Source organism: Melospiza melodia, chromosome 4 (assembly GCF_035770615.1).
Source record: "Melospiza melodia melodia isolate bMelMel2 chromosome 4, bMelMel2.pri, whole genome shotgun sequence".
Classification (NCBI taxonomy): Eukaryota; Metazoa; Chordata; class Aves; order Passeriformes; family Passerellidae; genus Melospiza; species Melospiza melodia.
In genome coordinates, this window is record NC_086197.1 from 6,216,571 (window position 1) to 6,229,706 (window position 13,136).

General features: G+C 41.1%; 1 protein-coding gene across 12 annotated transcripts in view; it reads left to right on the forward strand.

Annotated features, from left to right (window-relative positions):
- The window catches only part of CELF2 (CUGBP Elav-like family member 2), a 550,999-nt gene that overhangs the window by 467,413 nt on the left and 70,450 nt on the right, over nt 1-13,136 (forward strand). For all 12 annotated transcript variants that reach the window (XM_063153712.1, XM_063153708.1, XM_063153706.1 and 9 more), the window contains one exon: nt 7,618-7,666. In XM_063153712.1, coding sequence (XP_063009782.1) covers nt 7,618-7,666 — 49 coding nt within the window. The remainder of the gene's footprint in view (nt 1-7,617; nt 7,667-13,136) is intronic.

The window sequence follows — 13,136 nt, forward strand, 5'->3', positions numbered from 1 at the left end:
TGGCCGTACCTCCCCTTCTTTATCTCCACTTCATTTGGCTTGCCTGTGCCCTGGAGTTGTTGCCATTAGTGTGGGAGGTAAGAAATTAAGGAATTTAATAAATGGAGAAGAACTGCTAAAAGAGCAACAGTAGCTGTTTGTACACTAGGAAGTGGTCACTTCTAAGATAGCCAACTTTTTAATCTCTATCTGAGGGTACAACATTTAAAAGAGACTGAGTGCTACTGCCTAATTAGTAAATGTATGGGAGGAACAGCAGGATGTGAGGGGTGACTGTGGAAGGGATCAGTAGATGAAGAATTATTGATGATGATGATAATAATAATGATATTTTGTTATTATTTTAAAGCACAACATTGTTTTCAGTCTCCCTAACTAATGTTTAATTTAACTTGAATTTAAACCACAGAGTGTAGTGGATTGCAAATAACTGAGTTGGAAAGCTTCCAAAAGCCATTGAATTTCAGTGGTTTTAGTCTTCTCCGGTAAAACATCTTGTTTTAAGCAAGCTATATGCTTGTTTCTGTGCTCTAAATAGAAAATAATGATGTTATGCATTACCGCATGAACTATATTTGGCACCCAGCAGCAATATTCATTTTCTCTTGCTTCTCCCTTTTCCTCCTCCCTTCCCCCCTCTCCCTCTCTTTCTCTCCAAAAAAAGCATGTATATATGTCTGACAGTAATCTAGGAGGCCAAGTAACAGCTCACATTCTTATACTACTAAAATTGTATGAATGCCTAACACAGCTTAAATCCCTTAAATTGGGATTTATGAAAGGATGACAGCAAACAATCTTCTAGCTATGCCATCTCTCAGGCAGTTATAGCAACTGCTTTACATTTATTTGTGAGAATCTAAGTGATAAATGCACATTTTCCCTCCTTTCATCCGTAAATAAGCAACGGTGAATGACTTCAACCAATACTGGGAATCCAAACCTCTGCCTGTGCTGGTGAAGCCAGCAGGAGCATGGTGTGGGTATATTTTGGGGGAATAAAATGAGCTACACACTGTTCCCACTGGACTGTATGGACAAGGATATCCTGTTTGGAGTGGAAGGAGGAGTATAGCTGTGCAAATGCAAGCTGTGCCACACCACTTATTTTAAGATCCAGAGAGCAGTCCTTTGCCTCTTTTATTCACTAGTATTTATTTGGCCCTGGAGATTATCCCCAGTTCCCAGAGAAGTTCCCAAAGTACTAGCCAGATATTGACTGCGTAATTCAAGTTAGTTTGACCCTAGAGGAGTCATTCTAAACAGTTCCTTTCGATAGGAAAATACACCTCCTTCTCTTCTGGGAAACTCATATTACTTGTGAGTCACAAGGGTTTAAAAAAGCAAAACCAGCTGGCAATGAAATGATGTGAGAAATGAGCATTCAAGAGCTCCTCTGAAAGATCCTATGGAAAAACTGGGGAGCTAAAAGGTGAAATGAGGGGTGGGGTGGGGGGTATAAAGGTATCTGCCCATAAAAGTCCATTGCAGAAAAGCAATGGTCTCTAAAGACATTGAAAATCATTTAATTCTCTGGTGCTTATGGAGTATTTTCTCTTCTTCCTCCAATCTTCTGGTAGGTCAATACATTCCCTCCTGACTTCCAGACTCAGTAGAGGTTCTCAGAAACCTGGCTGGTCTTGTTTTTTCCTTGGACTACTGGTCTAATTAAACTGCACTCACTAATTGGATCAGAAGAAAGCTTTGAATTAATTTCCAGACCAGAGTTAGGCAAATAATATATTTTTCCCCACTGGTTTCCATGCTGGTACCCCTTTAGGTGCTTTTCTTCTGAGCTCTTAGCCTGTCTCTGCTGCTCCTTTTAATATTTCCTTCCCCTTCAATTTTCCTATTGATTCCCGAAGTCTCAGTATTTATAATCCTTCACCCAAAAAGAAAATTAGGGTTTAATTAAGGTCTAACGTCTCTTCTTCTCTATCCCATATTCTCTCTTGACATTTTACAGTTCTGAGATGTAGAAAATACTAAAGTCCCATTTGGCTTCAACAGTGATTAGTGCTAGCAAGAAGCAAGTCCCAAAGTGCTAGAAATGACAAGATACATGCAAGCTGTCATCATTTAATCCTATTGCTTTTTGTTTGGTTTGGTAGTTACCAAAGTAACCTGAGTTCTTCAAATTTACCCTTTGCCTGGGGGGAGGTTTAGCTCCATTTTGTGTGGTGTTTCTCTGTGATGTGGTCTATGAGGATGACAGGTAAGGGACAAACTGAGTTGGGTCATGGCTAGAAACTTCTAGGCAGGGCAGATAACAGGGAAGGGAGGACGGGGACAGGTCTGAAAAGGACTAAAAGCTCTAGAAGTCTGCTGGTGGCTTTAAAGGATTAAAGAAAGATGAACACAGGAGTGGTAAGGAGTGAGAAGTCATAGATAGCGTTCTCCTCACACAATCCCTCAGCTCTGATGGTGAGAAGTCACATTCTGCTTAACTTCAGAGGACTTTCAGGAGGTGGTCTTTGCCATGCTGAGCAGGGTGAAGGTGCAGACAGGTCTGATGGCCATTCAGAGTCCTTTCTTGCCAAGAGGTTATCCTTCCTCAAGGCACAAGAAGTAACAGGAGCAAGGCATGTGCATCCACAGTGGCAGAAATGGACAATAAAAGCTGCTAACAGATGTAGTAATCATGTATGAAGGTGCTTTTGCAATGGACCATAAAAATAAAAAAAAAAAAAAAGGATTTTTCAGTCTAGGTGGCCAGAATTTCAGAGATGCTGAGGATATCCAAATTTCACAGACTCAACACAGCTGCAGCAAAATGAGCCATCAGCTCCTTCATCTTCACTGAAAGGCACCTCCTGCTTTTAATCACCAAAGTCCTGTGTAAGACTGACATACTGATGTGTAACATCTTAAAGCAGCCAATACAGACCACTTCCAGTGCCAACTGCCTCCTCCTACAAACCTTGCTTCACGCACAGAAATTGCTGCTCGCAGGAAGTCTTTAGCCTACCCAGAATATCTGAATGCCCATTTCTCTTCAGAAAACTGATAGAAAGCAGGTGTCCAAAAGCCTTTCCAGCAAATATATTGACAGCTCTGAAATGTGATTTAAGCAGTTGCTGTTGATGCAGTGGTGACTTGGAATGTGCCAACCCCATGCTCATCCATGCCTGGAGACAGTTCTTACCCATTCACCCCTGACACCTCAGGCTTAAGATTACACCTGATTTGAAGCATCCCCTGACTAAACAAAACAAACCACGAGCTGATCGCCTTGTGCAACGTGCAACCACACAATAGTAATCACAGCTAATGACTCTGCTAAATGCTAGACTGCACACACCTCCTTGTTTGGTGTTTGTTTTGTATACAGAAGGTAACATCGACTGAATAACGAGGATGCCAAGTTACAGATGGGGTTGTGGAATCGTATTTGACAGCCGATTAGAGTAATCTGACAGAAATGATGACTTAATCACCACGACAGACTCCAAATTCCCAGATAGAATTCCACCCAGGTTAATCTAATTTCCCTGCAATATTTTTGCCAGAAATAGACTCTTAGCCAGCTTGTTTTCTCCCATGCAGATGTCACATGGCTTTGACAAGAATGTAAATAGGTACTGCTATTTTTGTTGAAAAGATGACTTTGAGGCTCTAAAGCTGGAGAGGTGGCATGCCTTCGAGATGCATTGAGTTGCTTTGCTGTGGTTTTTTTCTCTAATGACATTATGTTTACATACAGCAAGATGTACTCAGGAGAAAGAGGGGGGAAAAAAGATGTAACTATTCCATTGTAATTCTAGGCCTTGGCTTGGTCCTGCTGCTGCCCTGGACATAGCCAGCAGCCAGATTCTCATTAATTTCAGGGAGATTTTTAGGGTTGCATGTTTGACAACTGTTTCTTTGCCTTTTTGATTCCCGTGGACTCCCTCAGCATCCCTGCTTGGGATGCGCCCAAGGAGAGGCAGTGACGTTCCTGGCCCCGGGCTTTGGGTGGCCTCTGTGACAGCACAAGCAGCAGTGAAGCCCCCACTTTACTGCCAGCACTGCCACGAGGCACTGGCAACCTTGGGCAAGAGGCATTTGCCTGCTCTCAGCTGTCAAACAGCGACATGGTGTGTTTTGGGGTGGACACAGAGCACCTGTAGAAGGGCAGGTCATGCCCTGCTTGCTGCACAAGTGTGTTCAGTAGAACTCTCTGTAATACTGATGAGGAGAGGTTGTCCCTCACAGCCCATACTCCAGCCTGGGTTTGATAGCCCCATGCACAGTGCTTGCCAGGGGAAGCTGCCCATGCTCAGAAAGAACCTGCCTGAGTGCTGTGTTGTTCCCATTTATTGTGTGTGCCCAGCATGGGATGATGTTCAAGGTAATAAATTACTTGCTGAGGTTATTTTTCTTGTTCTTGCCTCTTTATTAATTGTAAGGGTGCATTCATAAATACTGTATTTTCATAAGTAAAGCTTTCTGCAAGAAAAGAAGGAAATGTTTCCTGTTGTTCTGTGTGACAACATGACATACTGAGAAATCACTTACCTTGAGATCCATAAGTGATGTATAGTTACAATAACAGCTTCCTGATAAGATGGGAAATCCTTCATTTCAGTAGATAACATGAATCTAGTGAGTGGCATCTAATTTGAAACAGTTTTATATCATCTGTAATTTTTTTGGAGGGCCTGGGAAAGCACAGCTATTTTATTATTTTATAGCCTGCAGTTATACAAGAGAGATAAAAACAAATGGATTATTTTGTCTTTTGCTCATTGTAGAGTGAAAGGATAGTACCTATTTAACTTTTGTCTCTGCCCCTTTAATTTTCTTATTCACTACACACTTCTTTGAGAGTCATTCTTTTCTTTTCTTTTTTACACCTACCTTTAAATATTTTATGGGTAGAGAGCTTATAATATGTATTGTCACGGCAGTTGTCTCTAGAGGTCAGCAATGAGTTTAATAATGAGATGCGAACCAGTGACTCTGTAAAACCCATTTCAGGTTATAAATGGCATGTTTTATTGAATCTAGTGTTAAAGGTTGTTAACGTATCAATTGGTGATGGTCAGGGTTAAACAAGCTTCAACATGAGCCCTCTCATGTTAGGAAACTGTCAGTAAGGTATTTTTCCACTTTCCTCTTTGCTGAAACCAGGTTTGTGTATCACATCCATTTTTTCTGGGGGTATTCTGCAGTTTAAATTCTCCAGGCCTGAGCTGGATCTTTTATTGGTTTTGCACAGATATAATTTTAAGCACAATGGCATCACTCCCAAATTCAGCCTGATGGTGTGAAGAAGACCATGAGTTTTTAGCAGGAACTTTTGAAATCAAGTCAAAACCTATTTGAAGCATCATGTTAAGTCTTGCCTCTTGGTTTGTGAATGTACCAGATTACTGAGTTAATGAATTTGGGGTAATGATGTGTGACTGAAGAGGATGACTTTGGATATGCAGTAAATGTGCTTGTCAGGTAACACTGATCTTTATGTTGTGACCATGGGCTGCAAAAATAACTTCTTCACGTGAATTTGGTCTCAAGTTGGTTTCTCTGTTTTGGGCAGTTTGAAAAGTGAGTGGTTTTTTATGTTGTTAGAATAGCCTTTATTCAAAATATCTCCTCTTAGAGGCACATAAACACATCTGTAAAGAGCAATTGATTCCCTGTCTACAAAAGGCCTGAAATTGGGCTGGGTTTTTCTCTTATATCCTGCATATTCCTGAATTTTCAATACTTATCATTCTTCCCTCTATTTTCTCAGCACTCCATTGCTCCTCAGAGACCTCAGTAACCTGCAACAGCTTCGTGGAGCAAGTTAGACCCTTTTTCTTCTTTCTGTTTTTACTTGCTGAGCGGACATGCTGCCTCACATTCCCACAAATTTTAAGTCTCCTGCAGTGCCCAATGTATTGTTGATGTCAGGAAAAACCTTAAGCACTAAAGAAGACAGAGAACGATAGAACTTCCCTTTTTTCTATAAAACTGATTTAATAAGAGTGGTAGCAGGCAAGTGCTGGGCTATTAAAGTCCATTTAGGAAACAAATGATTTAAAGAGAGCAGAATTGTTAAAGCTAAAGAAAATTTATGCATCCTGACAACTACATTTACATTGTGGCTTTGCCTTTCCCTAGGACACACTGGGGAGTTGTGCAAGCAGCACAGGGAATACAGTGATTTGCAAGGCCAGGGAGCATTCTGGACTTTTAATAAATCTAACAGAAACATTCACAGCAATATTTTATATTTTCTGAAGAATCCAGCAACTTTTTCCCTGGTGGTTATGTTACTTCACCAAAAGCAATGCAGACATGGGTTTCTGTGCAGCTTTGAAAGCATATTTTATATGGGGGCACGGATGTTCTCTCCTGCTCAGCTGTTTTTGTTTCTCAGAGTTTGTCATAACAATCTTTTATTAGGAAAACGGAATTGCCTCTGACATTTTCAGGCAATACACAGCTGTGCTGCACTGAAAAATGATAGAAAAGTAGAAAAATCATACATTTTTTCACCTGTTCATCTGAATTGGTAAGGAATTGCTGAGGAGAGAAAAGGCAGTGGCCCTGCTGCTGCTGGAAGGTTTGTGCAGTCAAATCCCAGTAACTGTGCAGAGTCCAAGAAAGAAAATAAAAATGGGGGGGTTTTTGCAAGCTTAAACATCTCCCACATTGAATCTCAATGTGAGGTCAGTTCTGGAGGCCTTTGAGAAGCTGTAATAAAATTTCCCTGAACACACCACGGTGGCCACAAGGGCTGGCTATCACCAATGTCCTGCGGAAAACTCTGATCGTGAGGGAGCTGAACTGCTGTGGTGTTATTATCCCTGAAAGAATAAAAACAGCATTTGTGGAAATTTTATTGGAGCTATCAACAATTCAGTGTGGAAGCAGTATCATTTAGTAGGGAAAGCTGAGGACGCAGCAGCCCAAGTGTGCCAAGGTGGGATGTTCAGCACAGAACGCTGCAGACAGGAGCTGGTTTCCTTTGCAGTAAGAGGAACATGAATGGAGAAAGAGGTTTAAAAGAAAAAAGGATTTGGAATTTTTATGGAAGCCAGAACTGTTATGTGTTGTGGAAGCTTTATGAATGAATGTGTAATGGACTCTAAAAGAAAAACATGAGATACTAAACAATTATTGGAAGCTATTTTAGGAATCAAGATCTCTTCTTCTTCAGTCCTAAAAGAATGAGCACAGTTTGTTTTTAATTACAAGCAAAGTTCATTTGTCAAACTCAACTCCTCTGAGTACATTTGAAATGCTTGCTAGTTCTTAAATTACTTGAAAATTACATCTTGGTTTTGGCAGTGGTTGAGCTCAAGGAAAAAAAAGTTGGTAAAACAGAAACCAAGCATGCCATAAACTAATGAGGGCTGTAACTTTAGAGGTCTTCTGAAACTCGATACAGCAAATTAAAGATTTATATGAGTCCTATGGGCCCAATGATCTTTTTTTTTTAAACTTCCTCATTATAAAATATTCCTTTACCCTTTTATTTTTTCTTATAAGTCTATAATACAGTGTTTTTCTGAATTGATATAATTTCAACATGTTTAATATTAAATTGTGTCTCTTTTTCACCCTTCATTAATTTTAAAAACATCACTCTTGTTTTTTTATGACTATCCAACCTGCCTTACTCTCTTTCATTTTTGTTTTTAGATGCATCATCCTATTCAGATGAAACCTGCAGATAGTGAAAAGTCAAATGGTATGTGTTCAATTTATTTTTACTTAATTGTGTCTTTCTCTAAACTAAAGCACAACATTGTACAGTTTTTGCTTTGCTCCTTTTGTGGTGAAAATAATAGGCAGTTTCCCTACACCTGACATGCTGGGAAGGTGTTGAGCTGCTCTGAACTCCCTTTTATCTTCTGCTTTAAAGAAGGAAGGAAATGTCCTCAGAAACGGGTCTTCCTTGTACCTGCTGTATGTCATGACCTACCTCACTGCATACATCCTTCCCTTGGGTTCTCCTAACAGTGAGGTATTGTGGGAGCACCTGAGATTGATAAGATGGAGATAAAATATTGATGCTGAAAATTTAAAATAAAAGAAACAGAAAGGCATACCTGTGTTAACAAATTATGTAAGTGTATGATCAGCCTTAAACATTTGCCAAAAGTACCTTTTTACACAATGATGCCATTCTGAATCTGAGCCAAATTTAGGTTTAATCATATGCTTCATTATGAGCTGGGAAGCCCACTTTGGAGCTCTCTGTATACTTATTCCTCAAAACGATTGAAAAATGAATGCTATAAAGACTGTAATATCCATTTGGAATACTAGGGTACTGCCTAAGTGGATGTATATGACATGCAAAATAGATGGCAAGGTAAATCTATTAAACATGCCAGGTTTATATATTCAGGGAAATAAGATAATCGAATGGTAGTGCAACTTGGCAGCGTGTGATTCTTTAAAAATATATACGTGTATATTTTGCCCCTTGATTTGTTCCTGTAATTTTCTAAAATATATGTTAAAGATATCATCTGCCTTCTTAGATTGCAAGAGCTTCATTTTCCCTTAAGGCCCACATAATCAGAGCTGGTTCCTCCAACAGGCATCTTTGCACCTCATTAATTAGTAATCAGGGCAGAAGCCGTGCACTTAGAGATCTACATACCTGCAAATGTAAATTATGATTGGGCTCTAAATCTCTCCGCAAGGCTTTTTTAAGGCTTCTTTTTTTGCTAATTGTAGTGCATCCCTTTTTCAGGCTTCTCCAAGGATTATGAAGTTTGGAAGGAAATTAAAACTTCACATTATGCTAGGTTTCCCATTATGACAACTTTCCAAACAAAAGTGGCCGTGAGCACAGGAAATATGAACTATCACCCATTTGTATGGGAGGGGTGTTCTCTCTCTCAGGTTGGAATCATAGAATCATTGAATATTCTGAGTTGGAAAGGATAGATATCCATCCATGAGGATTCCCAAAGTAATTCCTGGCCCTCCATAGGACAATCCCAAAAATCCCACCATGTGCTTTAAGAGCATTGTTGAAATGCTCCTTGACTTCTGTCAGTCTGGTGCTGTGACCTCTGCTCTGGGGAGCCTGTTCCAGTGCCCAGCCATCCTCTGGGTGAAAAACATTTTCCCAAAGTCTTTTAGCAGTGATTTCCTGCTGTCTTTGAATGCTCAGAATAGAGGCCAAGGCATCTGGAAGGGCAGAAGGACTGAAGTTTTCAGGCCCCACTGTGGTCAAGGAGAACGTTGCTGTTGGAATCCAGACTCCAGTCCCTAGTATTTACTGCTAGCAGTGGGCACAATTATCCCTTAGGCACAGGAACGCTGGCCTGAACTAAGTATGGCCTCCATGGGTTCTTCTTTCAAAGACAAATTTCACCTCAATTTCCTTGGCAAATTAGAAAAATAAGAGGCAATGGGCCAAAATTGACTCCCAGCGAGTTACTTGTTCGTTGCCTGAAGTGTTTCTTTCTAAAGGAGATTGAACATATTGGAAAAACACTGTGGGGAATTGTGCAAATTCTATCCTTCTCTGCAAGTAGTGCCTGCTTGGAAAGCAGGGTGGGTTGGCTCCTGGCTGCTGCTGTTAGTCTAGGGTTATCTGCATGAAACTCCTGTTTGCACTGTGGGAATACTCTCTTATTTTCTGGCATCTATTCCAAGCATAAAAAGTACTAGGGATTGAGTTTTTCACCTTTTTTTTCCCCTTGCCTTTCTTTGTATTTTTGGGGGGAAAAAAAATTGTCAGTTCAGGGGCTCCAACTGTCAAATTAAACACCTTTTTAAATTTAGATTCCTGAAGGGTGTGGGAACTTTTGATAGGCATGTTCAAGGGGTGGTGAACTATTTTTTCTTTTTAATCGACTGGAGAAACAGAAGGCAAACTAATACCACAATGATGGTAATAATGGTACAGCTCCTCAGAAAGGCAGGGTGTAGGCATGGGGTTCATGAGTGGGTGACAGTTTGCCAGCAGCTTGGAGATGAAGAAAGAGGAAAAACAACAGCGTGGGGGATGTGGAGGTTTGTTTGGCACATGTTTCCCATATGCTCCAGGCTATCCATCTGAGGAGGTACATTATCCATGCCAACAGCAAACTGTAAACTGTACCTCTTCAACCAGATTGGTAAGTTCAAAGGGGAAAAGAAAAAAGACATGCCAAGGCATCTTGGTTTTCATGATCCATGCTGGTTGAGCTTTTGAGGAATACTCAAGTCTCTGATTTCTGAGTCATGGGAGGATCCCAGTGGATTTTGTGGGTAAAGTGGTGTTTCTCAGATTGCAAAGAGATTTAAGAAATTTTCTTGGTCAAAAATTTCTTGTGCAAAGATGTGTAGGACAAGTTGAACACTCTACAATTCTTCTGAGCTTCTAGATGTTTGTGAAGGATTGATAGACCTGCTCAAGTTCCATAGGGAGGAAGGACAGGTCCTCTCATTGAATTTACAGAGGTTTGCAAAGAACAGAATTTGCTGTGTGATTAAATGCCCCTCCCCATATTGAGTCTCTCGTGAAAAAGCTTTGAATGAGCATCCAAGCCAGCGCCTCCCAGGATGAAATGTTCCTCCTTTTCCATCACTGTTCCTGCCCTTAGATGTCTGGGTCACCTGAGGAATCTGTCCCTTGACACCAGAGGCCAAGCTCACCTCATGGAAAATGGGAGATGGGCATGGAAGGGACACCTCCAGCACAGCTGGACCAGGCTGCTCAGAGCCCCATCCAACGTGGCCATGAACACTTCCAGGGCTGGGGCATCCACAGCTCCTCTGGGCAGCCCATTCCAGTGGCTCATTCCCTGCCTACAATGTGTCTGAGTCATTTCTCTGTTCATGCAGATGAAGCAAATCTTGATCTCTTCAACCAATAGAGTTGATGGGGCAAGACTTGCCCTCAGATTTAATTAATTTGTGTACCCAGAGGGATTCTGAAAAGCTTTCTTATGTTGAAAAACATAACATCTCTTGAAGATTTGCAGATGATGAATCTTCTAGTGTCTCCTGGTCGGATCACCTTTGTGCAGGTTGTTTTAACCTGTCTATAATAAAGTTTTGGTTAAGGATTTTCTGCTAAAGAAGCATCTTTTAACTTTGAAGGCTCCACCATTACTAGATTCATCACTCACAGTATTTATCCTTTTAAGGACATTTTCCCTTTTTCAAACAAAGGGGGTTCCTCCAGTCTAATGGTGAAAAATTTACAAACACCTGCTTGGCTCTAAGTTGTCTGTGGCCATTAACATCCTACAATTTGCAAATGCTTAAATGTCTTGGATCTGGATTTGAGCACAGTCAATACTTTCAGGCACATATCCTACAGACAGTATGCTCTTAAATGGATCAAAGCATCACTGCTTCAGGGAAAATGACAAAATTCTCCATTTAAAAAAATAAAGTAGGGAGGAGGGTAGCTGAGTAATCTTAAAATTTATTTTTATTGATTTCATTAGTAGAAAATATAAAAAATAATTTTGAAATTCTAAGTGGCACAACTTTGCCGAATTGGAGGTAGTAATTAGATGCCATATGTTAGCACTAACACATAGAAAAGTTGATAATTAATGCAGGCAGCTCCGGATTCAGGTGTGACTTTGACAGATTGTATGCAAGGGGTTTTCACAGGCTTACAGCTAGGGATAAAAAGTCTGATTTCACCTTTTCCCTTCTATATGGGAGTAAAAAACCAAAACCAAACCAAAAAAACCCCCAAAACCTCCACACCATTTATACATAATTAACTATTTATCTAGTTGCTCAAAAGAGAAGGCATCTTCTGGGGAGAAAATTCACTCTTTATCTGACTAGACTCCTCAGAAATGTACAATAAAGGGTTATCATTTTGATCTGTCAGAATTTGGGGGGTTTAGAGGAGTGAAAATAAAAGTTGTGTTGAATCTTCAGGGAGATTTCCCACAATTATTACAGGGTTTAATTCTTTTGTAGCATTCAGAAAATAATCTCTACTCCTTTATCCTCCTGGGTTAGCACAAGCAATCTAATACAGCCTGCAAGAAATGCTCATTACTGAAGCAAATTGAGTAAAGCTAAAAAATTAGACCCTTCAGGATGTTATTCTGCAAGCTGGATGTAGTGCTGTCAGAAGACAGGAGGCTCAGTTTGAAAAGTTCCCCTCCCAGCAGAGACAGATTTCATCTCAGATAACCTTTGATGGCTAAGGCAGAGTTGTGGGTTCAAACACAATGCCCAGGCACGTGTGCTAGTGATGGCAGTGCTGGCCTTGATGGGGTTAAAAGAGCAACTCTGCTCATTTGAAAACAGGTGCCTGTTCCTCTTCATGCAGTGCTCCTGCATTCTGGCAAACCCCAGCCCAAATCCAGCAGGCTTAGCACTGGATGTGTCACTTGAACTGCCCTGGCAGCACAGCCAGCCTGCATTTGTAATGTGTTGGGATGGATTAAAGGTGAATCCCATAATGTGTTAATCAAGAAACTGTGTGGTTTCACACTTTCCTTCCTATAAATAGAACTTCAGGCCTTGTTTACAGTGACCTTCTGGCTGCTTCTGTCCATCAAGGAGGGTCCCTCAGCCACCCCATCCTACCTGCTGCTTCCAAACAGTTGCAGCTCCTTCATTCCCCCAGAGTGGTGTAAAATAGTCAGAAAGTTCAACTAGGCCCATAAGCGAGGTTCAGAAATAATGATGTCAAAAGTAGGCTAAAAAATTTTGATTGTTCTGGATTTTGAATTGTTGAAACCTACCCCAAGGGTGGGAGAGAGAGTTATCAAGCAGCAGTGAAATGCTTTTGAGATATGTGTACATGTGCTGGCCCTTGCACACTGTTATCCTTCCCCCAGCCTTTTGCTTTGCCTGCTCTCATTGCCCAAAGCACTGGCAGCTCCCAAGCTTTGTCCCGCCCCTCAGAGCTCATTCATTCCTGATGTCCCTGCAGCTGGAGCTCAGGACATCTACATGTTGTCATGATGCCCAGGATCTGGGAGCTGGCTGGAAGGTAACAGCATCTGTCAATCTACTCAGTGAGTGTAAAAAACAATCTGTAATCTACTCTCAGTAGCAGGGGAGAGACTCCCATGACAAAGGGACAAATGCCTTGTCATGCACCTTGCCACCTTGCTGGGAGAGGTGAGACCTGTCACTCTTGGAAGGAGCTGATATCTTGGCATTGCCAACAACCAGTGGAGCTGAGACCAAACCTGTAGGTCACTGAAGTTAGGCCAGGTGGGTTGAGG